Consider the following 27,612-nt stretch of genomic DNA (forward strand, 5'->3'; position numbering starts at 1 on the left):
TCTTTGGGAGGGGGCCCGAGCTCGACAAGTAGCCACCCAGCACACCATCTATGAACTCGGTGATAAGGCTGGCAAACTCCTGGCCTGGCTGGAGAAGGGGGACCGTGCGTCGCGGTGGGTGGCGCGGATTCGCCTGGGCGAAGGAGACTTTACCTCGGAGCCCCAGCGCATAGCCGGGGCCTTCGCGGCCCATTATCAACACATCTATACCCCGGAGGCCTCGGCCACCGTGGCGGACAATGAGCTCTTCCTCAGGGACATCGCAATGCCTCGGCTGGCCGCTTCGGGGGCTGAGGCCCTGGAGGCTGATCTGACGGCGGAGGAGATCACGCTGGCGATTTTGGCCCTCCGCAGTGGTAAGGCAATGGGGCCCAACGGAATCCCAATCGAATACTACAAGCAAAATTCCGCTCTTGTGGTCCCTCACCTATTAGCCATGTATGAGGACGGTCTATCGACGGGGATGCTCCCCCGTGATCAGAGGATGGCTACAATAGTGGTGATCCCTAAACCCGACAAGCCGTCCCACGAGTGCTCCTCTTATCGCCCGATCTCGCTGCTCAATGCCGAGGCGAAGATCCTGGCCAAGGTGATAGCAACGCGGCTGCAGCCCTACCTTTCGACCCTAATACACCCGGACCAGTCCGGATTTATGCCCCACCGGAACACCGCTTTGAATCTGCGGCGTCTCCATGGCATCATTGCCGGCCGCTCCTCGATCGAGGAAGATGCGGCCATACTGTCGTTGGATGCGCGGATGGCGTTTGACAGAGTGGAGTGGCCTTTCCTCTTTGCCGTCCTCCGCCATATGGGGCTCGGCCCCAGGATTTGCGCGTGGATCCAGCTGCTTTACACTAAGCCACTTGCACAGGTGGTGGTCAATGGCCGCGTCTCTGACGCCTTTCCGCTGGGTCGAGGGACTAGGCAGGGTTGCCCCCTCTCCCCGCTCCTATTTGCTATGGCTCTCGAGCCATTGGCGGCGTGGGTGCGACAGGATCCGATGATCCGTGGCCTTAGGTGGACGTTGGAATGGGAGGATCGCATATCCCTCTATGCGGACGATGTGCTCCTCTATCTCGCCTCGCCGGCGCGCTCTATCGCCTGTCTCCTCAACATATGTGAATCATATGGTAGTAGGTCTGGATACGATATAAACTGGGAGAAATCCATCTTATATATGCTCCGAGGCTCCCCACCGCGGCTTCCGTCAGGCTGTAACATTCTACTAGCTAACGACGGGTTCAAATATCTTGGCATATACGTCACGGCCGACCGGGACAAATTTGTCGCGGAAAATCTAATGAGGCCCCTCCAACGGCTTCGCACCGACGTTAAACACTGGCGCACATTGCCGCTGACATTGCTTGGGCGGGCTTCGCTCTTTAAGATGCTCGCCCTCCCGAGATTCCTCTATGCGCTGCAAAATACCCCCTTCCCCATTGCACCCTCCTACTTCACGGCGATCAACGCTGAGATCACTCGTCTCCTCTGGGAGGACAAGTCGCCTCGCATTGCCCTCCATAAGCTTACCAGTGGCTGGTATGATGGAGGTATAGCCCTCCCCGACATGAAGACCTATTACTGGGCGTCGCACCTCATGGTTATTAACCAGTGGCTCCATGTGCCGGGGGATGACCCCGCATACCGTATGGACCGACAACTACTTGGCCCCGGAGGGGTTATGGGAGCCCTTTACAACCCAAAAAGGGGTCGCGTTCCGGCGGGGCCCGCAGCCCATACCCTCCGGATATGGCACGCGGCGCAACGGGCGATGGGATGGGCTGGAAAGATTACCCAGGCAACGCCGCTTTGGGACACCAGGCAGCTCGGGGTACTTCGCACTACCAAGGGGTTCCACCAGTGGGATCTTATTGGTATCTCCAGGGTGGGGGACCTCTGGCGCAAGGGAGAGGTGATCACTTTTGCCCAACTGCAAGCGGACTACGACCTGGCGGACACCGAGCACTTCCGATATTTACAAGTTCAACACGCTCTTCAGGCGGCGATACCACGTGGGACTCGGCTCCCTGAGTCATCGCCCTTAGAGGACCGGCTCCTCATGGAGCATCTGCTCCAGAGGGCGACGTCCCTAACGTACCGGAAGATACTAAATAACCGCCCCGACCCTTTTTCCGCCCTCAAGGGGAAGTGGGAGGCAGAACTTGGAGAATTTGATGAGACGGACTGGAATTCCGCGCTCTCATCCCCCAGGGAGGTGGGCATATCTTCCAAGCTCAGACTGGTCCAACTCAAAATTTTGCACCGCACATACTACACCCGCACCCTCCTATTCAGACTCCACCGGGTGGAGTCCCCGCTGTGTCTCAGGAACTGTGGCCACGAGGGGACCTTCTTGCATACCCTCTGGGAGTGCCCTGTCGTGGCGACGTATTGGAAAGGGGTGTTGCGTATTCTCTCCCAGGTAACAAAAATTCCCACGCTGCCGGAACCTCGGCTGTGCCTCCTTAATGTCTGGGAACAGACGGACCACAAGAAGGTGACCCAGCTTTGGGTGACTTTGGGACTCATGCTCGCAAAGCGTAATATAGCCCAGAAATGGGGATCGGGGCTGGGGCCTACCCTGACGCAGTGGATCCGAGATATGGACCTTGTAATGGTGACCGAAAAAACTGTGTATGTCCATAGAGGGTGCCCCAAGAAGTGGTCCCAGGTCTGGGGTGGATGGAATGTATACCGGGGAAATATCTGTGAGCCCCCACCGGATGCAGCGGACTCGGATCTCAGTGACCAGGATTAATGGCTCCACTGCTGGAGATGGGCGGGGAGGGGAGCGATGGTGTGTTGTCATTGGGCTGTTTATTTCTCTCTGTGACACCTGTACTGTCATTGCTCCGGTACCTTGTAACCCCTGTATGCCATGCCTTGCACTATACGAGTGGTGTTTGTTTTTCTGTTTTGTTGATAAACCCAATAAAAATATTTCAAAAAAAAAAAATACTGCAAAAACAAAATTGTAGACTATATCCCCCTCGAAGCAGTTTAGAAATAACATCACCCTTGAAGGAAAACCATTAGACCGAGTCTTTTGACTATTTGGGTATACGGGTCACTATTGATATGAAGTGGAGTTCCCATTTGACAAAAATGCTTCTAAACCACAAGCGGGTATCCGGGGTGATCTTAAGAGAACAACAACTCTCTGCAAGCAAACCAATATCCCCGGCCCTTGTGGTTTATGAAGGTAAAGCACTCCCCTCAGCCCTGCATGGGGCCGAACTCTGGGGTTTTGAGAACACCACTGACCTAGTGAGATCGGAGAACAAGTTTTTTAGAGGTCTGGTTTCCCTTCCAATCTCTACTCCACTAAAGCCCCTGTATTTAGATTTGGGCAGACGTTCAATCAAAGATATTGCACGCCTCCGCCCTCTACTTTCTTTGGGCCCGTATCAGATTGACCCCAGAGCTGTCCTTTTATGCAGCAGCCTTTAGCGATATCATCCAAGCGGTCATAAGCCACAGGGTGAAATGGATCTCCAATTTGAGGCGTCTATTATCTGACATAGGTCAAGCTATCCTGGCTGACGAGGGCTGAAAGCCCGAAACCGGTCCTAGGATGCTTGTTTCCAGTCCAGGGAGGACCTGGCTTGGCAGTTCGGGCTGGACTGTTCCCATGGGGCACAGGGTCAAGACTGATTTGCATATGGCTGGGTTCAAACTGGAATGGCATGGTGAGCAAAAATACGATGGATTTAGGCCCAGATCTCTGTACTGGGGTGAATGTATGTCATTGTTCTGCATTCTGTCCATCAATTGTTATTTTTGCATTTGTCACCCCCGAGTGGGAAGGGTATGCTCAGACGTGAGTTCCGTGCTCTCCATGCCACTGGAATCAAGCTATCCTGGCTGACGAGGGCTGAAAGCCCGAAACCGGTCCTAGGATGCTTGTTTCCAGTCCAGGGAGGACCTGGCTTGGCAGTCCGGGCTGGACTGTTCCCATGGGGCACAGGGTCAAGACTGATTTGCATATGGCTGGGTTCAAACTGGAATGGCATGGTGAGCAAAAAAACGATGGATTTAGGCCCAGATCTCTGTACTGGGGTGAATGTATGACATTGTTCTGCATTCTGTCCATCAATTGTTGTTTTTGCATTTGTCACCCCGAGAGGGAAGGGTATGCTCAGACATGAGTCCCGTGCTCTCCATGCCACTGGAATCAAGCTATCCTGGCTGACGAGGGCTGAAAGCCCGAAACCGGTCCTAGGATGCTTGTTTCCAGTCCAGGGAGGACCTGGCTTGGCAGTTCGGGCTGGACTGTTCCCATGGGGCACAGGGTCAAGACTGATTTGCATATGGCTGGGTTCAAACTGGAATGGCATGGTGAGCAAAAACACTATGGATTTAGGCCCAGATCTCTGTACTGGGGTGAATGTATGACATTGTTCTGCATTCTGTCCATCAATTGTTGTTTTTGCATTTGTCACCCCGAGTGGGAAGGGTATGCTCAGACGTGAGTCCCGTGCTCTCCATGCCACTGGAATCAAGCTATCCTGGCTGACGAGGGCTGAAAGCCCGAAACCGGTCCTAGGATGCTTGTTTCCAGTCCAGGGAGGACCTGGCTTGGCAGTTCGGGCTGGACTGTTCCCATGGGGCACAGGGTCAACACTGATTTGCATATGGCTGGGTTCAAACTGGAATGGCATGGTGAGCAAAAAAACGATGGATGTAGGCCCAGATCTCTGTACTGGGGTGAATGTATGACATTGTTCTGCATTCTGTCCATCAATTGTTGTTTTTGCATTTGTCACCCCGAGAGGGAAGGGTATGCTCAGACGTGAGTGCCGTGCTCTCCATGCCACTGGAATCAAGCTATCCTGGCTGACGAGGGCTGAAAGCCCGAAACCGGTCCTAGGATGCTTGTTTCCAGTCCAGGGAGGACCTGGCTTGGCAGTTCGGGCTGGACTGTTCCCATGGGGCACAGGGTCAAGACTGATTTGCATATGGCTGGGTTCAAACTGGAATGGCATGGTGAGCAACAAAACGATGGATTTAGGCCCAGATCTCTGTACTGGGGTGAATGTATGACATTGTTCTGCATTCTGTCCATCAATTGTTGTTTTTGCATTTGTCACCCCGAGTGGGAAGGGTATGCTCAGACGTGAGTCCCGTGCTCTCCATGCCACTGGAATCAAGCTATCCTGGCTGACGAGGGCTGAAAGCCCGAAACCGGTCCTAGGATGCTTGTTTCCAGTCCAGGGAGGACCTGGCTTGGCAGTTCGGGCTGGACTGTTCCCATGGGGTACAGGGTCAAGACTGATTTGCATATGGCTGGGTTCAAACTGGAATGGCATGGTGAGCAAAAAAACGATGGATTTAGGCCCAGATCTCTATACTGGGGCGAATGTATGACATTGTTCTGCATTCTGTCCATCAATTGTTGTTTTTGCATAGGTCTAGGGGAGGCATGGGTTAGCCAGACCCCGCCTCCCAAACAGGTTATAAAAAAAGCTTATTGGAATTGGGTGGAGGGGGTTCAAGAGACCAATGCGGACAGGGGAACCCTCACTGAGCGGTTCATGGAACACAAGCCTGTTTGGAAATTGGAAGCATATCTTGATTTTATCCGAACTCCTAGAGATAGGTCCCTATATATGAAACTGAGAATCGGAACTCTTCCTATTAATGATTTAATAGCGAGCTGGAGGGGGATCGATCGATTGGCATTAGTAACAGCAGCAGCGCCATGCCCAGGATGTGGAGCTCGTACCGAGTCCATTGCCCACTTTATGTTTGCTTGCCCAATTTACAGACACATCAGAAGCAAGTGGTTAAGACCTGTTTGTATATTGTTGGGCTCAAGAAATTATCTGTCTGTTTTACGTGTTCTCAGGACAGATACTACCTCCCTCACTGTGATCTGCGGGGTGACGAAATACCTGGGATGCGCATGGGTGCTACGTTCAAAGTTTTTGACACTAAAAAATATGGATTAGGCCTATACGAACTGTTTTGCACTATACTGATGTATATTACTTTTATGATACTTACATTTTAGGGGGTTTTTCCCCATTTTTTTTTTTTCGTTTTTATATAAAATGGATTTTATCTTTTAATTTTAATTTGTAAATGAATTGTTATTGCTAGTTTTATATCAAATTACTTCCATGAATTGTATAAGGATTGATTCTGCTTTTATGATATATTTTGTATCGAATAAAGCTTCTATCTATCTATTATTCATAAAACCTTGCTAATTACAGACCACCCACGACCCACTACCACTCGCTTCCAGTGTCTTTCACTTGAAATTGGCACCCACACAGCCTCCTCTCTCAGACTGAATGTTATCTACCACCCCCTCAGTAATAACAGACATTCAGTAAAGAATGCATTGGGTTTTTCACTTCTCGAATAGTAGTCTCAGAGATCAAAGTCTTCCTTCAGGGCTTCCGGATTTCAATCTGAATTGGGAGGAATACAAATAGCAAACATGCTAATACAATCTTTTCTTTTCTCCAAGATTTTTTTTTTTAACACAAACTTTATTAAGTTTATTCAATTGTACGTACAGTCTTCTACTTCCACATTAGAACCTAGGAGTATCAGTATGGTTCATCATCGTATGCTCTGCTAGTATATACATGCAAAAAGAACAATTGACAGAATGCAGAACAATGTCATACATTCACCCCAGTACAAAGATCTGGGCCTAAAGAACAAGTTACTTACCTTAGGTAACGCTTTTTCTGGTGGATACAGTATCTGCCTGTGGATTCCTCACCTTGTGAATATCCCCTGCGCCAGCATTCCACTGAACTTTTTTCCCCAGCTCTCTACGCCGACGTGGACGTCATAATGCTTCGGCTCCGCTCGCGACTCCGTATGACGTCACCGGAGCCATAAGAGAGCCAAGTCGGTGTGATGACGTCAGTTCCACCCATTTTTTCCGTGTCTCCGAGGCGAACAGGTGGACCGACAACAGATTCAAAGTATACACAGTATACAACATTCGAACAAATATACATAGTATATATATAAAAAAGGAAAGCTAAAGAACAAAAGCATTTCCTAAAAGTGTACCAGATAAAACAACATGTCAAACAAATCCACAGGCAGATACTGTATCCACCAGAAAAAGCGTTACCGAAGGTAAGTAACTTGTTCTTCTGATGGATACATCTGCCAGTGGATTCCTCACCTTGTGAATATATTCCCACAAGAGTCCCACTCCCGGAGGAGGGTGTCCACCTTCCTATACCAAAAAGTCTTGCAAGACAGAGCGCGCAAAGTGGCCCTCCCTCCTCATCTCAGAGTCTAAGCAATAGTGCTTTGCGAAAGTATGCAGGGAGGCCCAAGTCGTGGCTTTACAAATGTCTGCCACAGGAACACCCCTGGCCAAAGCAGAGGTAGAAGCCTTAGCTCTAGTTGAATGAGCTCTAATACCCTCAGGAGGAACCTTGCCAGCCAGGGCATAGCAGATCTTGATGGCAAGGATGATCCATCTCGATAAAGTGCGCTTGTGCACAGCTTTTCCTTTAGAATGTCCAACATATCCCACGAAAAGCCGATCATCCAAACGAAAGTCTTTCGTTCTGTCCAAGTAAAAGCTCACAGCTCTTTTTGGGTCCAGACGATGAAGCTGCCCCAAATGAAACGGAGTAACTACTTTAGGTAGGAAAGCAGCCCTGGTCCTGAGTACCATCCTTTCAGCATGTAATGTTAAAAACGGGGGTTTAGAACTAAGAGCTTGAAGCTCACTCACCCTCCTTGCCGAGGTTATGGCTACAAGAAAGACCGTCTTAAAGGACAACTATGAAGAGGCTCAAACGGAGACCCCATAAGAAAAGTTAAGACAAGATTAAGGTCCCACTGTGGCATTACAAAAGGAGTAGGTGTAAACCTGTTTGTAAGGCCTTTGATAAACCTTAGTACAATAGGAGATTTAAATAATGACGGTTGATCAGGAAAACATAGAAAAGCCGATAAGGCCGATAGATAGCCCTTAACCGTGGCCACAGCACAGCCCTGCTGAGCCAAGGAAAGAGCAAACTGAAGCAAATCAGAAAGATGGGCTTTTAAAGGGTCAATGGATCTCTCTCCACACCATTTAACAAACTTAGACCACCTATATGAGTAAATGGAGTGTCGCGTGGCCGATAAAATAACATCCACCACATCAGGCGGGAGAGAGAAGGAACTCAGGTTGCCCCGTTCAATCTCCAGGCATGAAGGTGTAAGCTCTGGAGGTGGGGGTGTAGAACCTGCCCCTCCGACTGCGAGAGGAGGTCTGCCCTCAGAGGGAGCCGGAGCGGAGGGCACGAGGAGAGGTGGAGAAGATCTGTATACCACACCCTTCTTGGGCAATCTGGGGCGACCAAAATAACTTGGGCCCGGTCTCGGCGGATCTTCCTCAGAACCCGAGGAATCAAAAGTATGGGAGGAAACACATAAAGGAGTTGTGATCCCCAACTCAACTGAAACGCGTCCCCCAACGTCCCCTGCATCGGAAACTGGAGACTGCACAATGACGGGCAGTGCGCGTTCTCTCGTGTGGCGAACAGGTCCATCCGAGGAGTCCCCCACGTCCGGAAGACATGTCGAACTACCTCTGGATGAAGCCTCCACTCGTGGTCGGTGGAGAATTGTCGACTGAGACTGTCCACACGTACGTTCAGCACCCCGGCCAGATGATTTGCCATCAAGCAAATCCGATGATCCTGAGCCCAGGACCAGAGTCGCAACGCTTCTCTGCAGAGACGGTACGACGCTACTCCTCCCTGCTTGTTGACATACCACATTGCGGTAGTGTTGTCCGTCAGGACTTGAACCGACTGACCGCGAAGGGAAGGGAGGAAGGCCTTGAGCACCAAACGCATCGCCCGCAATTCCAGAAGGTTGATGTGAAGCAACCTTTCCTCTGGAGACCAAAGACCCTTGATCTCCAGATCCCCCCAGATGAGCACCCCACCCTAGGGTAGAGGCATCCGTTTTCACTGTGGCCACCGATGGAGGCAGATGGAAGGGCTTTCCTTGAGACAGATTGCCCCCCACGCTCCACCAGGACAGATCCGCCGCAGCTTCTCTGGAGATCTTGATCGACTCCCTGAGATCTCCGTTGTGCTGATATCACTGCCTGTGGAGACATCACTGGAGCGCCCTCATGTGCCAGCGTGCATGGTTGACCAACAGAATGCAGGAAGCATACAGACCGAGCAGACGAAGGACCTTCAGAACTGGAACAACCGCTCCATTGTGGAATAAAGGGATCATCTCCTGAATGTCGAGAATTCTTTGAGTAGTGTCCAGTACCGCCCTTATGAACAGGTTGAGTTGAGAGGGCACCAGGTGAGATTTGGGCACATTGATCGAAAAACCCAAGTCGAACAACAGTTGAGATGTTACCTGCAGATGATGTTGCACCATCTCTGGGGACTCTGACAGTCGTCCAGGTAGGGAAACACTGGAACCCCCGACCTCCTGAGATGAGCAGCCACCACTGCCATCACCTTCGTGAAGACTCGAAGTGCGGTAGTAAGACCAAACTGGAGGACCGCAAACTGGTAGTGTTGCGACCCAACCGTAAAACGGAGATACTTCCTGTGCAACTTCAGGATTGGGACGTGGAAGTACGCCCCATCCAGTCTCCTTGCTGCAACGCTTAAAGAACCTGTGCAAGGGTCAGCATCTTGAATTTCTCCTGTTTCATGTAAAAATTCAAGACTCTGAGGTCCAGGATCGGACGCAATCTGCCGTCCTTCTTGGGAATCAGGAAATACTGGGAGTAGCATCCCTGACCCTTTTCCTGCTCCGGAACCACTTCTATCGCACCTTTTTGAAGCAAAGCTAGAACCTCCTTCTGCAGAAGAAGCAGATGGTCTTCTGAGCAGTAACCCTGGCAAGGAGGGTAAGGGGGAGGAAACTCCCAAAAGGGAAGGGCGTACCCATTCTCCACGAGGTTTAAAACCCAAAGGTCGGTCGTAACAGATTTCCAACCTCGCAGTCTCCAGTTTCCGATGCAGGGGGCGTTGGGGGAAGCGTTTCAGTAGGTGGAAACCTGTTTGTAAGGCCTTATCGGCTTTTCTATTTCTTCCTGATCAACCATCTTTCTGATGTGCTTCAGTTTGCTCTTTCCTTGGCTCAGCATCTGGTCCCGTGGGTCCTATGGCATACACCTTCGGAGCCGAAGCATTATGACGTCCACGTCGGCGTAGAGAGCTGGGGAAAAAAGTTCAGTGGAACGCTGGAGCAGGGAATATTCACAAGGTGAGGAATCCACTGGCAGATGTAGCCATCAGAATCCATCGTTTTTTTGCTCACCATGCCATTCCAGTTTGGACCCGGCTCGGAACGCGTAGAGGCAAGATTTAGCGGCATTCGCACGGAGACAGGGTGCGCTCCAGCTCAAATCGGAATGCATGCCACATCTCTGACAAAGACCAAAATGTCGTCCGCATAAGGCGATACCTGATGCTTCGCATCACCCAGGGGAATGCCATCAGTCAGTACCCTGTGGAGCGTGGCAGCTAGAGGCTCTATTGCTAGTGCAAACAGGAGGGGCGAGAGCGGGCACCCCTGCCTGGTACCACGACCAATCGGGATGGCGTCGGAGATGTATGGCCCGGTTCTCACCCTCACCATGGGATTCAAGTAGAGGAGTGCCACCATCTGGACAAAGCCGAGGCCCAACCTGTAGTGTGACAGCGTCGCCACCAGGTACCCCTACTCCAGGCAGTCGAAGGCCTTTTCAAGATCTAGGACCAGACAGCCCGCCCTAGGCCAGTGCTGCACACTGTCAGCGGCCACCCGGTAAAACCGCCGCAAATTAAGAGAGGTGCTACGCTTAGGTACGAAACCGTTTTGGTCTCCGTGCACCAACACCAACACCGTTGGAGCCAGCCGCTCTGCCAACACCTTGGCCAAGATTTTATAGTCCGCATTAAGCAGGGCAAGGGGGCGGTAGGATCCTAGATTGGTGGGGTCCCGCCCAGGTTTGAGCAGAGATACCAAATAGGCCTCTCGCATGGAAGCGGGCAGGGTGCGCTCTTCAAGGGCCGCAAGATAGAGAGCATGTAGCTTGGGCACTAGTGACTCCCGGTAGGCCTTATAGTACTCCGCCGGCGGTCCGTCCGCCCTGGCGCCTTCCCAGAGGCCAGAGAGGCCACCGCGTCTCCAATCTCCTCCATGGTGAGGGGGCACTCGAGCGACTCCTGGTGCTCATCTGGGACCGTGGGTAGACGGGCAGCCTCCAGAAACCGATCCAGGTCCTGCGCCTGTCGGCGCCCCGCCGAACAGTACAGGGCCGCGTAATGCGCCGTCAGTACCTGATGTATCGCCCACTGCGTGTACACAAGCACCCCGTCGGGCCCACGAATAGTGTCTATCGGGGCATGTGCAGCTTCCTGTCTGAGCAGCCAGGCCAGCAACCGCCCTGTCGGACGTGGCATGAACCCAGGCCGAATGAGCCGCATAATTGTGACATCGCAAGCACTCTAGTAGCTCAGCATGGCGTGCCCGAAGCCGCGCCAGTTGGACCGAGTCCCGACCCCCGCCCTCGCCATGGCGCTCGCACGAGAGGAGGCGAGATTCCAGGCCAGCGAGCGACAGTGCAAGCCGCCTACGAATGTTCCACGACACGCCCAGACAATGTCCCCTAATGGTGGACTTGTGGGCGTCCCACTTTGTCAGTTCGCTGCTCGTCGTCCCCTCATTCAGTTCAAAGAACTGCTCGAGCGCTGTGCCTAGGGAAGCACGAAATTCCGCAACCTCCAAAGCGGTCGACTGGAGTCGCCACGTAGGGACGGGGGGCTGGCAGGGGTCCCATCGGAGACGCAGTCTAAGGGGGTTGTGATCAGAGTGGGTCCGACCCAGATATTCTGCCTGGTCCAATAGAGAGATCAGAGAGTGGTAGCCCACCACCCTGTTGAGGCGGACGTGAAGGTCATGTACCACCGAATAGTACGAGTAGATACGGTCGTCGGGATGCAGGTTGCGCCACATATCAGACAATGCCCAGCGCGACAGCCAGTCGGTAAGGCTCCGCGCATTCGAGACCACCTGCGTGTTGCGGAGGGGCGGGAAGGACATATCTAGGCGTGTATCAAGGACAGAGTTGAAGTCCCCACCCAGTAGCCAGGGAAGGCCCGCATATGGTGCCAGCATGGCGGACAGGTGATCCAAAAACGACGACTGCTCAACATTTGGGGCGTACAAAGAGCCTAGTAGTATGTGCTGGCCATTAAGCCACCCACGGGCCAAGGTGCATCGCCCTGCTGGATCAGCTACTACATCCGTGCACATAAACGGTGTGCCCGCCCTCACCCAGATCAGTGTGCCGCGGGCATGTGCGGAGTATGTGGTCCCAAAGAGTTGGCCCCTCCAACGAGTACGCAGCCGGTCGAGCTCAGGCTGTGTCATATGAGTCTCTTGAAGGAGGGCTATGGCTGCCTTATGCCGCTGCAGATAAGCAAAAATAGAATAACGACGTGCTGGCGTGCGCATACCCCGTATGTTCCATGTAATTATGTCAGTAGCCGTCATCCAGAGCAATTAAGGCTTGCATGGGCCACGGGGCCGGGATCGGATCGGCCGGAAAGGAGACAGAGGTTCTAAATGTCATGCCGGTATGTTGCAACGAAAAACCCAACAAAAGAACTTTTGGGTACTGCTGAGTACACGTAATGAAAATCAATAACTGTGTAACTACCAGGGCAAATCCCCAAATGGGCATTCGTCCAAACTGCAAGCCAAACGCTTATGGATGAAAACTAAGCCAGGTAATGGCTAACGGGTGCGCGGTGCGGCTGTAGCTAACGCAAACTGCTGTTTCACTGCGTTACCCCTGCATTCGCCATATGTGCCTTCTATGATGCGGATGGTGCTGAGCATGTGCTAGTGGTCTAACTGTGCCTACCTACTCCGCCTGCCGCTGACCTTGCATAACGTGTGAACCTCCTCTGAGCAGAACTTCCCGCCACACCATGCGCCCAAGGCGACCCAACGGGCTAGTGTGTGCCAGCACGCGGTACTGCACCGCTTCATACAGGGAAATAAGCAAACCAACAGTCACCATGGCACACAGTCTAGCTCATGTCACCCCGCATGCCGGCATGCGCCACCACCTCAACGCACTGGGCTCACACAATGTGGTCAGCAGTCTGGGGTGTCACCAATGGCAGTACTTGATCGTCTGAGAGCATGGTGGATGAAGAAGACGATCTACTAGTCTCAGGCTCGCTATGCTCGCGGACTGCCGGTTTCCCCTGGCTGCTCGTAGACCCCAGAGTTGCTACCGCCTCCAGGGCTCCCTGACGCTCCAGCCGCATCCTCTCCGGACTGGGTGCCACAGCAGGACCCAACCCCACATCCCTGCGGGCCTCCCTCCGCCGCCTCCTCTCCTGTTGTCCGCCAGCTCCCGGATCTGGGAGCCTCAGACCTCTGTACAGCCCCGTTACCTCCAGCCAGTCCCAGACATCTGACGGGGCGTCGAAGAATCAGGTCCCCTCCTTCGTGACCACCCTGAGGCGCGACGGGAACAGCAGTGAATATGGGATCTTCAGCTCGCGCAGCTGGCGTTTCACTGCCAGATAGTTGCTCCTCCACTTCTGGACTGTCGCCGTGTAGTCCGGGAAAAACATCACTTGACCACTGCCCACCGTGATGGTGTCCAGCTTCCTGGCCTCAGGAAGCACCACATCCCTGTCTCGGTAGTTGAGGAGTCTGAATAGGAAGGGTCGCGGCCGAGCCCCGGGCCTAGGCCTCCGCGTCGGGACCCTGTGCGCCCGCTCCACCACAAACTGCGGAGAGAGGACCCCCGGGGGGAGAAGGTCCCGCAGCCACCCCTCAACAAACTGTTCTGGACTCCGTCCCTCCTCGCCTTCCGGGAGGCCCACCACGCGAACATTGTGGCGCCGAGAGCGGCCTTCCGCGTCCTCGGCCCGATCCTCCAGGGAATGGACATGGTCGATCAGGTCCTGTAAGGCTATGGTGTGATTGCGCACCACAGGTTGGACGTCTTGGAGCACTTGGCGCTGTTGGGTAACGGAGTCCGCCAGCTTGCGATGGTCCGCATGAAGGAGGGTGTCCACTGTAACTTTATCGATTCGGGACTCCAGGGAAGCCCTAGTCTGCTCCAATGCAGTGCCCAACCGTTCCACAGCCGCCAGTACCGTGTCCCTTTTTGCCTCAAGTGCTATCGCCGGAGGCTCCACGCCTCCGTCAGGTCGTCCCGGCGCAGAGCTCAGTCCCTCCGCCTGCGACCAGTCCTCATTCGGTTTATTCCGCAGCCGGCCCATGACCAACTGTTGTACTGACGGAATTCGCTGGCCACCCCGGCACCTGTCAGGCAGTCCCGGCCCCCGCTCCTATCTCGCCGGGGTATAAAAGAATAAACACCACTTTTCCTCCGCTGGTGCGGGGGAGAGGAAGGGAGGGGGGGGGCCAAGAATCCTCTCGAGAGCGACCTCGGCCACCGTCTGTTAGAAGTCCTCTGGCCGATACCTCCAGGTTCCGGAGGCCACCAAGACCGCCTCGTACTGTTCTCACAATGTGAACCAGGTCCAACGATATTCCTCCTCCGCTACCGGCATTCACCGCTCCTGGGCCACTAGCAAGTTGGGCCACCCCTCCGCCGCCACCCGCTTGGCAGTGACCGCAGCACAGTCCGAGTGGCACCTCAGTCTCGGCTATGTCCGGCCCCACCTCTTTATCGCCACCAGCTGGGATGCCCCCTCATGCAAGGAGATCCGCCACTGCCAGCTCCCGCCGTCAAATTCTCGGTTCTCACACCTCCTCCGGTACGCGCCAAGTATACGGAGACGGGAGCCCGACCACCATTTGTCGGTACCTCAGATGCACTCGCCAGCTCCAGGCGCTCTCCTCACTGCAGGGTCAAGACAGCTCCCCTCTCTCTCCCAGCCGCCCGTCTCACTGTCTGTGTCCGTTTACCGGGCCATCAGCTACAAAGCTCACAAGTCCTGGGCCTCAAGTTCGCATCCGCCAGCGTTAGGGCAGTCTCACTTCCCAGGCCTCCCCGCTGCGCCCTTCGACCCGCTAGTGTACCGAGGGCCGGGCCCACACGACTCACCCAGGTAGCTCCGGTAGGCAGTCGGCCAGGTCTCTCAGGGGGGCCCCAATCTCAAACCAAGGTATCGTGCTGCTCCCCGGGGATGTCGCTGCAGACTCGCCTCACAGTGGCTCCTCGCCGACGCGTAGTCCGTGGCACCACCTGCAGACAGCGGCCACCTCAGCGCCGGCACCGCATATACCACGTCACCTATCCAGCAACGCGGACCACAACTGCATCAGCTGGCCACCGGCTCTGCCTCTCCTCGCCTCCACTGATGTCGGCCTCCGTACCACAGAAGCCAGCCGCCGTCCCGCCTCCCTTGCGAGGGTCGCGCCCTGTGCGGCCCAGTCGCCTCGTGGTAAGCCGCGGGCTGTAGTGCCCCCCGCGGCCGCGGCTCACTGCTCGCTCCGCTCTCCCCACCGGCTCCAGACTCACCGGGTCATACCTGGGGCAGCGGGCTGTCTCCGGCCCCGAATTTCTCCGTGGGGCCGCGGGAAGCTTATATGCCGTGGCTGGCGGCGCCAGCAATGTCGCCTCGCACTGCGAACAGGAGAATACCCAGGATGGTGGCACCGGGTGGCAGGAGCCTCACGCTCTGGCGACCATCTTGAAAGCGCGCCACCTAGCGCCCCTGTCAGTCACGCATTTATGATTAACATCCTAAAAGAATGGAAGGGCATTGAAGTGCAAGTCCTAGATTGTTTTTCCTCCTATCTATCAAACTGTTATCAAGTAGTTAAAATCGGAAGCCTTTTTTCTAGCAAAGGCGGCCCACAACAAGGGGTCCCAACAGGGCTCAATCCCATCCCCAACTCTGTCCAATCTATACCTCGAACTACTTGGAGATATTGTCAGTAACTGTGGGATTCTTTATCAACAGGATGTGGATAAGACTTCACTGTATCTGGAGATTTCTTCCCCAAAAGATATACTCATACTTTCCAATACCCTGACCAAAATCCATAATTTCCCCCATCCCACTGCAAACCAACCATTCTAGAGAACACCAAAATACCTGCATATGATCTCCGATGACTGACTTGACCTTCAGAGGCAAATTGCTACCATGACCAAGAGCATATACCACCGAAACGTATTTGGAGCATCCGGCAATTAATTTGAGACCAAGACTTAAAGTCTATAGTCCCAGAGCTCATCCTCTTCAAAATGGACTTGGGTAATACCCTCCAGAATATCAAATGCCCATTTGTCCCTAACCCAAAAAACATAGATAGAGGAACATGAAGTTCCTTTCCAGAAGCCGGACACATTCATATTTAGTTTTATGAAACAGGCCTTCCCAGAAATTCCAACTAGAGTTTTAAGTTCTCTCATACCATCCCTTGTCAACCTCCTTCCCAAAGGCACTCAAAATCCTTTGGCTAAGCTTTAAAAGCCTCATCTATTTTAAATACACTTTAGTTAAGGCCATAATCACTTAATCTCCTTCCCTCTCGGAGATCAATTGACTAATATCATAAATAATTCAATATTACTCCTTTGCTTATCCATTTATCCCTTGTGACTGTTGCTCTTTATTGTATCCATGTCTGTCTTACAAATCATGCTAATGCCGTTGGGCCACATTCACACAACATAAAAATCTGCAAAAAACAGTGAATGAAGTGGGTTGATCCACTGTTCCACAAGCTGTATGCCAAATGTGGGCAGATCCGAAAAATGATTGACATCTGAACAAAATAAAAGTCTACAGAGCGCCGAGTTAAAGCCCCTTTCTATTCGTAATAGTATTATGTATTCCTTTTTGCAATTACATGAGGCTAGCAAGGGCTGAAGCCATCTCAAGGTCACACATCATCATCATAATAACAATAAGAACATTAGCAATAATATAGAAATTACATAAGTAGAGAAAAAAAGATTTTAATTTCATACTTTAAATTGTTGTTGAGTGACGCGGTGATTATCTGGCCTCAAGAATTCTAGAACCAGAGGAATGATATCTCGGCAACAGAAATTGTAGGTTCTTAGAGCTGTGAAGAATACTTGCTGGGCTTTGTTTCTAACCTATAGGGAAAATTATATATGTTAAAATTTCAAGTTCAACAATTACTCTGATCTTGCACAATGTATGATCTAAGAACTACAAGTATTATTTGTAATCAGCAATGTTGTTAGCATGTAACAATACAAAAAAAAATTAAAAACCAAACAAACAATTACTGAATACATTGTTTCTACACCGTATAAGCAGTGCTCTTAACTGGAAAAAAAGGAACACAAAGCACCATATCCGGTATAGCCTTGAGCACGCTGAGGACATTGCACTTCTATGATTGTGAATATTTCCTGTTTATGATCAAATTCACCAAACGACTCTGTATAATGGTGTGTTTCATTCAGACTTTTTGAATGACTAAAACACAGATCAAATTATCTCTATAATCAATTCAAACATTAATCATGTTTCACAGAAAGCACCTTGATGTTTAGCTGCATAAAAACTTTGTTTTGTCACCTAGGGCCTTCAAAAACCAGCAGTGTGCTTAAAGGATAATCAGATGTAATAGTTTACAGAAACTTTCTAATTTTAACACAAAAATATAGGACTAAATAATAAACTCAACAAAATATTAAACAACAAATACATAACTATTCTTTTACATTCACTTAACTTTAGCAGCATTCTCACACAGTACACGGATAGTTCAGTAGACAACCTGTAGATTATTCCACATTTTACCACATATGTCCTAATTAAGATGTCAGGCAGACTTGAGTCCGCAAGACACCGTTTCATTGTGGGAACCAACCAATTGTAGGTCGCCGGTTCCAAACACCCTATTAAAATTAGACTGCACATGGTGCGGTCGCAAAATATCATTTCCCTATGGGAGTTTGTGCAGCAGTCGGATATTGGCAGCAGCACAAGCTCCCATAGAGAAATGGGAGTGCCTGTAAATCCCTGCATGGCATGGCATGGCATGGCACATGGTGCTGGGATTTGCAGGGGAGCACCATAGGTGCCCCCATAGGCCCCCAACTGGAGGCTGCTGAGGGATAGGGCCCTAGTAGGGGCCCCCTAAGTCGCTTTCCGACAGGCTTACGACATAGAAAGCCTGTCGGAAAGCGACTTAGGGGGTCTGACATGGAAAGCCTGTCCAAAATCAACATCATAATCCTTACAGCAGAAACGCAGTACGTAAGGGAATATGTGGCGGTTTCCGACTGGCCGACAGACTCCTTGAACCCGTCAGACGCCAGCCAGAATGCCCAGACAGTTTAAACTCTGACCGCCTAAATTGTAATTAGGGGGTCGGACTTTAAACCAAGGATGTCAGTCGGAAATCCTCCGACCAACATCCTAATTAGCCCCATAGTGTTTCAGGTGCTTTATCTGCCATAATTGGGAGTGCTTTGACATACTACAAACTGGGAACTAAGCGGCATAAAGAAAGTCTACCAACAATTATGAAAAAGTGAATGATTAGTTAGGAATAACATCCCTGGGTACTCAAAATCAACGTAAATAGCCAAATGTAATTTTTGTCCTTAGCACTACAATGCACATTTGTCCAAACTGACATGCTGACATAAGTTAGTAAGCACTATATCTTTCAATATACTCCAACAGCCTTTCTGACGAATAGTAGGCTCCTTATATTTAAAATAAAGAGTTTGTATTTTTCATGGAGTCACAACTGTGCAAAGGACAACAGATTGAAGAAGGAGAGCAATGAGAGGCAGCCGGCACAAAAGAAAAAGACAAGAGAAATACACCACACCGAGAGCTACATTGTAATTTTGAGACTTGACCCATTAAGTGCTATGCCTTAGCCCCCTCCCCAGGGCTGACCTGTTTTTTGAGATTTGAAGCAGATCACACTTATGCCTTTCTTTCCTAAAAAGATATCCATGCCACATTTGCACCCTTTAGTCCCCCCACAATTTGGATATTTTAAAAGTACTCCAGGCTTGTGAATTCCCCATAAAGGGAACAGACAAAAATAGACAAAAAGTAGCAACTTTCAGTTTTTTGGGGGAAAATGGGAAAATCGTGTTGTGCAATAAAGTATGTGTGATCAAAAAAGATGTGCAGTGCTAAAGATTGCCCGCTTACCAGGTTTCAGCAACTGGCAGAGTTGTAAAGAATAAATCTATTCTTGCAATTATCGAAGTGGTAGTCAATATTTCCAATTATTGAGCTTTTAATCTACTTGCAGTTTGTAGTAGTGCTTAGAATCAGAGGGGCTGTGAGAAGTATGTGACTAACAGTGTCCCTGGTACAGCCTGCCAAGCATGATAATCCACAAAAAAAGGGTCCCAGAACACTGGCTTAAACAAGGTACTGGGTTCTCTTACAAAGAAAGAGGCTGCATGTTATGTAATCACGGTTCCCTATTGGGGTATTCCCGAAAAAGGGCATGGCCCTCACCGATTGAATAGGCATACTTTATTATTGGGGTCCTCCTCACTGTGGTAGGTAGATGGGGGAGGGATCCCAGTGAAGAGAAATCAGGAAACATACAAAGGCCAATGGGAAACAAATGCACCAATATTGAGCTGGAGCAGGAAGAGAGCCCAACAAGAGAACTGAGTTTGTGTGATAATCATGCTGAAACCTTAAGCAATGGAAAGTGATGGAAATCAGAGTTCTACAAAGCAAAGGGCCTAAGCGTCATAACTACTGAAGAGCACGATCCCTTTGAGGTACGGCCATGAAGAAGTCATTTCGAAAAGTTTTCTTGCTGGACAAACTTAGTGTGGTGTAAACAAAACAAAAAAATAACCACACTTCTCCTTTCCCCCACCACTCCAATACCATTCCATCTGAGGTACATGCATTTGAGAGAACTATTTTTAGTGACTTTGAGAGACCACAGGCATAGGGAATCGAGTTCAACTCCCTTAAAAAAATCCAGTTGTTGTGATAAAACCAGCAGATAAGCGAGGCACAATTTTCTATCTAAAGGAAGAAGTCTACAGAATTGAATATCAAATGGATGACAAACACTACACAAAACTAACCAATGATCCTTCCAATTACATTAAGCATGAAGGATCCTATCTAAAAAATTAAATCTGAAATTGAGAACTTTGGTAGGGAAGGAATATTGGCTAGGTGGCTATATAACGAAGAAGGGGAGGTTTTGTCAGCTTAGAACCTCAGGATTCCTATTTTAAAATCTAACCAAAAATACATAAGGATAACATACCACCTCCTGGAGGCCCACTGTCTCAGAAATAGGTTCTATTCTAGAGCCTTTTCCCAGTTTTGTGATGTCATTCTTTTTATTCAAGGTCAAGAAGATGCCTTCCTCTCTCTAAGACACAAAGGATGTCCTAAGTAGGATAAAATACCTCAGCTATGATCTGAACACAGAGAATCGTTTGACCCTGGATGTGGAATCCCTATAGAATATCCTCCTCCAGACGGTCACTCTTTGAGGGTTGCTGAGAACATCATTAGAAACTCTGATTACCAACATCAGACTCCTATCACACTTGTAACAGCTTTTGCAGAAACTGCCCTCACTAGTAACTTCTTTCAATACCTTTACCATTAAATAAAGGGGATTGTCCTTCAATGAGCAGCACCTATGCACCACACTTAGCATGCCATTATCCTATTCACTTTGAAAACCAAAATATCTTCAGTGGCAACAATTAGTTTTCCAATACCACAACTCTTTGAAAACAAAATATAGATTATATTTTTATCACATGCAAGAGTAATAAAGATGAATAACTCACTTTCATTTGGTAACAGTCATTCTGGTAGAGACTATTTAACCACAGATTCTTTTAGAATACTTTCTCACGCGCCAGGCAGATCCTGACTTTGTTTTTTTAGGAGTATGCCTGAGCACCGATAGGTGGCGCCAGCTGCTTCATGTCAACATTGTTTCCCCCGGATGACATGACAAGGTCCATATAGGCACCACCCATTTGCGTTGACATCAGTTGCCTTAGAGACACTTTCACATCCCCAGACGTGTAGCCAAACAGATTGGTCGTGACCACCGTGCAGATTCCTATATTAGAATCTTTTCAAGGGAAGAGACCAGTCCATAGAAAGAAGAGATGGGAGGGTCGGTGATCAATTTGCAGTAAGAAAGGGTCACTACCAGAAAGAGCATTCCTGAAGGTAACTTATTCTTCTGACTGAGACTTCTTACTGCAGATTCCTCACTTTTTTCAATAGTTACCCAAGCAATACCTCCTAGGTGGCAGGTCAGTGAACTGGATCAAACCAGAAAGTACTGAAGGACCGAGCAGGCAAAATGTCCTTGTCAGAAGACCAGGCTGTCTAGACAATAGACCCTCGTGAACGTATGGAGCAATGCCCAAGTAGTGGATTGACAAATGTCTAGACAGGCACTCGATGGGCCAAAGCAATAGTAGCAGCTTTGGCTCTGGTAGAATGAGGCCTTAAGTCTTCAGGAGGCTGCTTTTTGACCAGTGCATAGCATATCTTCATGCAGAGCACATTCCAACACAAGAAAATCCTTTTCTGCACAGCTTTGCCTTTCTTCACCTCTAGTGAACCAGATACAGAGCTGATCATCCACCCGGTGGTATCTGAAATTATCGATATAGAAACTTAGGTCCCTTTTCGGATCCAACCGATGAAGCCTTCCTTCATCCTTAGAGGGCTGAGGAGGAGAAAATAATATGGCAAAGGTAAGGAGCTGACAAACATAAAACGGCATCACCACCCTCTGAAGGATGGAAGCTCGTATATGGAGGACTAGCATCTTTGGATAGTGCATGATATAAGGCAGATTAACAGAAAGAGCTTGTAGCTCGCTGAATGATATAGCAACAAGTAAGACAATCTTGAGGGTAAGGAGTCTAACAGAACAACTGTGGAGAGGCTCAAAAACATACACATGAGGAATGTGAGGACCAAATTGAAGCCCCCCCTGGTGATATATCAAATGGAGGACACATGTTGTAACCTTTTGAGGAACCGCATAACAGGAGATTTGAACAATGAAGGCTGGTCTGGCAACTGTAAAAAGGAAAAAAGAGCCAACAAGTATCCTTTAACATTGCCCAAAGCAAGTCCTTGCTGGGTTAAGGATAGCACAAACAACTAAACTTTGGATAGTTTGAAATGGAGTGGGTCAATCTGTTGAAAGATGCACCAGGCCACAAACTTATCCCAATGGGAGGTTGAGGGATGCTTGGCTGCCTAGATGATGGTAGCCACAACTCTGGTTTGAGCTAGGGAGCCCTACATGCTGAGAGAGAGATTCTGCCATCTTGAAGGAGGGTAGAATGGAGAATTCTGGGACAGCCAGATGCCACACTTCGCATAAGTGGTTCTCAGGAGGGAAGGGACCTAGTAGCCCATTGGCTACTGACTGCGTCTACCCTGTGGGCATTTGCTGGTAATGAAAAGGGCACCCCCTGGGACCCTGAACTCAGATCCTGACGGACTGGAGAAGAGGACGAAAGGAGGACTGCCCTCCTGCACTACGTCCCCGGCAAAGAGAGGCTGCAATGATGAAGACTTAACCTGCTGAATATGGTGGCTAGCAAAGGGGAAGGGACTGTGCCTGCTGTGTCCTGCTCATGGGGAAATCATTTCCCAAGTCCAGCCAAAGCAAGAGAATCCAACGGTTAGTTGGCTGACCTCCTGTTTGCAGCACAGGGCCACAACAGCTGAAGAAGCCTGCTGAGGTGAGTCGGTAGCCCAAATCTTCTAGTCGCCTCTCCTCGCCACCGCTCAGCACCAGTGGCAGGCTCTGACGCTCAAAGCTGCCCCAAGACTGCTGGACCAGGATAGTTGTTGAGTGCAGCTTGGTCATCCAGAAGGCAAGTTACCATCCAAGGAAAGATTCCACTGTGACCACGATACCGGGCATCTGATAGGCCAGTGCCAACTGGACCTACTCCAGGACCAAGAGGACTTCGAGGAACATTGACCCAAGGCTAGGATCACCTCACCATGCCTGTGGACAGAGCAGTAGCTTCAGGAAAAGCCCCCCGACCGCATCCCATCCACAGCATGCTTGCGCATCTTCAGCATCCTATATCCACTGCATCAGGACCACTCCAAGAGTCTATGGAAATGGGATAAAAGTGCCTGGATCTAACTGGAGACTGCTTATTTCTTTGAGGTAACTGTTTCGGAAGACCTTGCTGGTCCCAATGACTAGCTCCCTGCTAGAGTTGCTCACCTAAAGTAACCAAAAGTAACGGCATTGATGCTTATCCAAGTTTTTCTTGAAAATGTTTTTAAGTGTCAAATTTGTTGAATCTGCCACTACTTTTTAGTGGTTAAGAAAAAAGTGCATATTTGTTTTTGCTGTATTTTCAGAACCTCCGGGAAGAAATAGAAGGCTTGTCAGAGGGATCCACAGCCTTTACCTCTGGCTATACCCCTATATTGTTTAACTCTGGGATTCTGGAGTTGCTGAGCCTGAGGCTGGCGGGCCTGATGCTGGTGAAAAGAGAACCCTCTGGAGAATCCCAAAAGGTGGAAAAACTGGAAGCAGTCCCGGCAATGAAGGAACTCTTGGAAGCCCAAGGACTGAGCTGTGGCTTTGCTAGTCTTAAAGTTCTCAAAGGAGACATCAGCCCTGTCCACGAAAAGATATGTTTCATTGAAGGGGAAGCCCATCAGGCTGGTTTGCACATCGGAAGGGAAACCTGAAGTCTGAAGACGCAGAGAGAGAGGTCCGCATAGCAAGTGCCACAGAATCAGCAGTGTTTAATGAACATTTTGATCATATGTCTTGAGGCGTTCTGCCCATCCCAGATGACTTCCTGAAAATGCGATCTCAAGTCCCCCAGGACATGAGGAGCAATCAGATGGGCCATGTCCCATAATGCATGAATGCACAGTGCTAGAAGACAGACAGGTGACATTTAGTGATTTTAGCTCCATACTACCTGCTGAAAATAACTTTTACACCCACGCTTCCAGCAGTTTAGACTCCCTTCCTTAAGGGACTGAATGGAAGGTACCTGCCACTTGCCCTGAAGAGCAGGTAGAGTGAATAATTAAGCTTTCATGAAATGGGTGTGCAGAGAGGAAGGGTGGATCCCCTGGTACGCAGCGGTAGCACCTTGCCACCAATCTGTTGACCTCCAGTGCGGAAAGGGCGTTTTTCAATGGTACCTTGTCTGGCTACACCAAGGCCTCATTAAAGGACAATATGGGTTCTGAGGCTAGAGTAGACAGAAAAGGGACCTCAGTGAGGACCCTGGTTTTAATGCCCAGAGTCTAATGCTTCAGCTGCTTTCTTGTATAAACAAAAGGTGGTATAAAGGAATAAATATACAAATTATTTTTAGATAGAGCACACTTAGTTACTCTGTCTCTAGTTTATCAATCTGGAAGGATTTTATCAGCACATTTTTACATTCTACATAGAGTAGGGCATATAATCAGGAAGGAAACAACAATACAAATATACACATAATTTGTACCTACACAAAATCCTAACATACAAAAGAAAGAAAACCAACTTGTACATACAAACTAACCCCTAAATAATCACAAAACGTTTCTACTAGTGTCCTCCTAATAGTTCAGCTGCTTTCTTGACCACTGAATGAAAGGACAAACTCTGGTGTAGGGGTCAAGGAGGAATTTCCATTTCAGGAGATGTGTCCACCTCGCTGGTTCAGCATAAGCCTGCCAAATTGTGTAGCTGCTCTTCTCCTGCATCATTTACAAAATCCTAGAGGTTTAGAGATTCGGAACTGAATATTTAATGGATCCGTTCTCTGTACTACTCTTCTTCTAGGAGGTATAAGCTTCCCTCTTCGACCTGTTCTGAGAACAAGGCTCCACAAAGGGTGGATCCAGTGCAGACGGCTCTGTGTCCAACGCCGAACGACGTGGAGACAGCAGGGGTGCCAGAGAGGATCCAGATGGCTGCATAGCCAAGTCATTTATAGGCACTAGCGAGGGCAACTCAGAGGAGACTCAGCTGGCTCCAGGACAACCAACTATGGCTAAGTTGAGCTGGAGGGCATCAGGTGACTTGTGTTTTTTATCTTTTCTCCTTTTGCTTGAGTAATGTGAGGTCAGTGATCTAAAACGCAGACTTGAATGAGGCCTGCTACGCCTGTCATTGTGGGACCAGGCCATGAGCAACTTAGCTTCCCACTCCCTGATGGCCTTGGGATGCATGCAGAGACAGACGTCACAGGACCTGAAATCATGGTCCGAACCCAAGCGTCAAAGGCAAATGGACTAGAGGTTCATGATGGGCATCTGTCCCTTACAATGCTTACATGGCTTGAAGCCAGAAAGCTTCAGAGGATACCTATTACTGCATTACAATATTTTTGTTCTGTGAGAAATCTCAAATCTCTCAAGAGAAAGCATGCTCTGGATCAAAGGCACAGAAAAAAATGGAACTGAAGTCATTACTCCGGTATGGGTGCTGTTTGGCTTTGGTAACATAATTCAACATCACTTCCAGTCACAATATGATGCCAGCATCCACTACGAGCATCTTAAGAGCTTTGAATGTTTCTGGATCCAGTTTGACACACGAGATTATTCAGCAGACGAGGAATCTGCAGGCAGAATTATCCATCAGAAATATCTGTGGAGACAACTGTCACATTCATAATATAACACTGCAGCTGTTAAATGTGTGATACGCTGCCTTCGCTACAAGGAGCTGACCTCATGCAAAGTCAAAGTGAGGATAACCGAACACCAAGCACCATTAGGACTGGCTAACTGACTGCTAAATTAGTGTCACATAACAAAAAGACACTATACTGATACGGTTTTGAAATGGACAATCACTGAATACATTCATAGCAAAGACTAATGTACACTTCATAGGTATGAACAATGATGGGTATTTAGACCTCAAATACAGAAGGTTGGTCTTAACATGAGATTGACTGGGGTCAGATATAGCCACATTACAGAATTCAGAAAGCATCTTGCGGAGACAGGTGTTTTTGCAGTGTGGCCAAGATCCATTTCTTTCAAAATAATAGTTTGATACCACACTGTACTAACAAATACAATATACCTACGATGCAGTTACTTTCATGACTTAAAGTGACTAGTTGTTACATTCCAGACCAAAGGTCCATTGCTGAATTGGTCCTGATATCCAGTAAAATACATTAACATTTTACAACAGTCCTATGAGGACTGGTGTGCTCCGCTTCGACCCTCTCAAGGAGGCTATCATACCGTGTACAGAAGTCGCATCAACATCGGCACTCAAAGTCACACAGTGACAAGAGCAATCTGCTCCCCCGTTGACGCTCTGCTCAACCATGAGTACTCTACTCAAGCGGCTCATCTGGGTGTGTGGAGGATACTGTTTGGCGGCCCAGTATTGAGACAAACCAGCACACCCCTGAGACAAGTAAGAGGAGCATCTCCTTCAACTACAGGACTTCCTTTCGAGCACCAAACCACAAATGTAATCCCAATAACTTTGTATCCTTGTCTAACATGATAACTTGACAATGGCTAAGCAAGGTGGCAGCAAGGCAACCACTGCTGGTGAGCATTTACAGTGTGCAGAACCCATTTGTGTCTGTGAACACCCAGTGTTGACTCGAGTGTCACAGTGCACTGTGTGTATTTAACAGTGACTGAGTGTTTTTGCCACTAAGAAGGCCGTTTTCACGGTGAGTAGTCTGAGTGGGAAGTAGTGGAGAGGCTCAAAGGGAGCACACATCAAGAATGTAAGAATGAGAATGTCCCAAGTCCCAATGGGGCATAATAAAAGGAGTTGGTGGGAACTTATTCTGTAAACCTTTCAGGAACCGATTTACAGTAGGCGATTTGAAAAGGGATGGCTTGCCACTAAACAGGCAATTTTTTAAAGTGTTGCTTTGGGTATGGGCTGAAAGGGTGAGTTAATCAGGTCTATTAGCACTAAAGAACAAGTTACTTACCTTCGGTAACACCTTATCTGATAGAGACTCTAACTAGCCGCACATTCCTTACTTTCGAATATTCCCAAGGCGTAGGACTAGATCCAGAACATTTTAATGAACGGTACCCCTGCACATCGGTAGGTGATGTCATTTGGGTCTGTATGGCATCATCTGCATTGGAAATTATCTGATAGGTGCCTATATAGGTGAAACCCTAGCGTGCGGACGTCAATTTCTTTTCACGACTTACCAAGTCAGAAGCGCAGTCATGAAGAACTGACAACCGGTGTGCAAAGCTATGGCCCTTGAAAGAGGGTAGACCGTAACACTGTATTCTGTTCACAGAGTGGGGAGGATGGGAAAGTCGACAAGGAATCTTCTGCAAGATAGTATCTCTACCAGCTGAGGGGTTACCGAACATAACTTGTTCTTCTGATACAGGCATTTAACCACAGATTCCTTATCTTAAAATAGATACCGAGGCAATACCTACCCAGAGCTGGAGCTGCAACATGGATTAGACTAAATAGTCCTGTAGGAGTAAAAGGGCAAAGTGGCCATCATGCCAACATGACTTTCCAGGTAGTAGTGTTTCGTCAACGAGTGCAGGAAGCCCACGTTGCTGCCTGACAGACAACCAGGACAGGAACTCCGCAAGCTAACAAAGTGGTGCTTTGGCTCTGGTAAAGTGAACCATCAAGAGGTTGCTCTTTGTCCAACGAGTAGAAGAATTTGATGAAAAAAAC

The 27,612-nt window shown here is 49.4% G+C and overlaps 1 protein-coding gene across 2 annotated transcripts in view; it reads right to left on the reverse strand.

Moving 5' to 3' along the window:
- PSME4 (proteasome activator subunit 4) overlaps positions 1-27,612 on the reverse strand; it is a 1,714,764-nt gene that overhangs the window by 1,144,054 nt on the left and 543,098 nt on the right. For both annotated transcript variants that reach the window (XM_085612595.1, XM_085612594.1), the window contains one exon: positions 16,919-17,050. In XM_085612595.1, the coding sequence (XP_085468721.1) occupies positions 16,919-17,050 (132 nt within the window). The remainder of the gene's footprint in view (positions 1-16,918; positions 17,051-27,612) is intronic.

Source organism: Triturus cristatus, chromosome 6 (genome assembly GCF_964204655.1).
Source record: "Triturus cristatus chromosome 6, aTriCri1.1, whole genome shotgun sequence".
Classification (NCBI taxonomy): domain Eukaryota; kingdom Metazoa; phylum Chordata; class Amphibia; order Caudata; family Salamandridae; genus Triturus; species Triturus cristatus.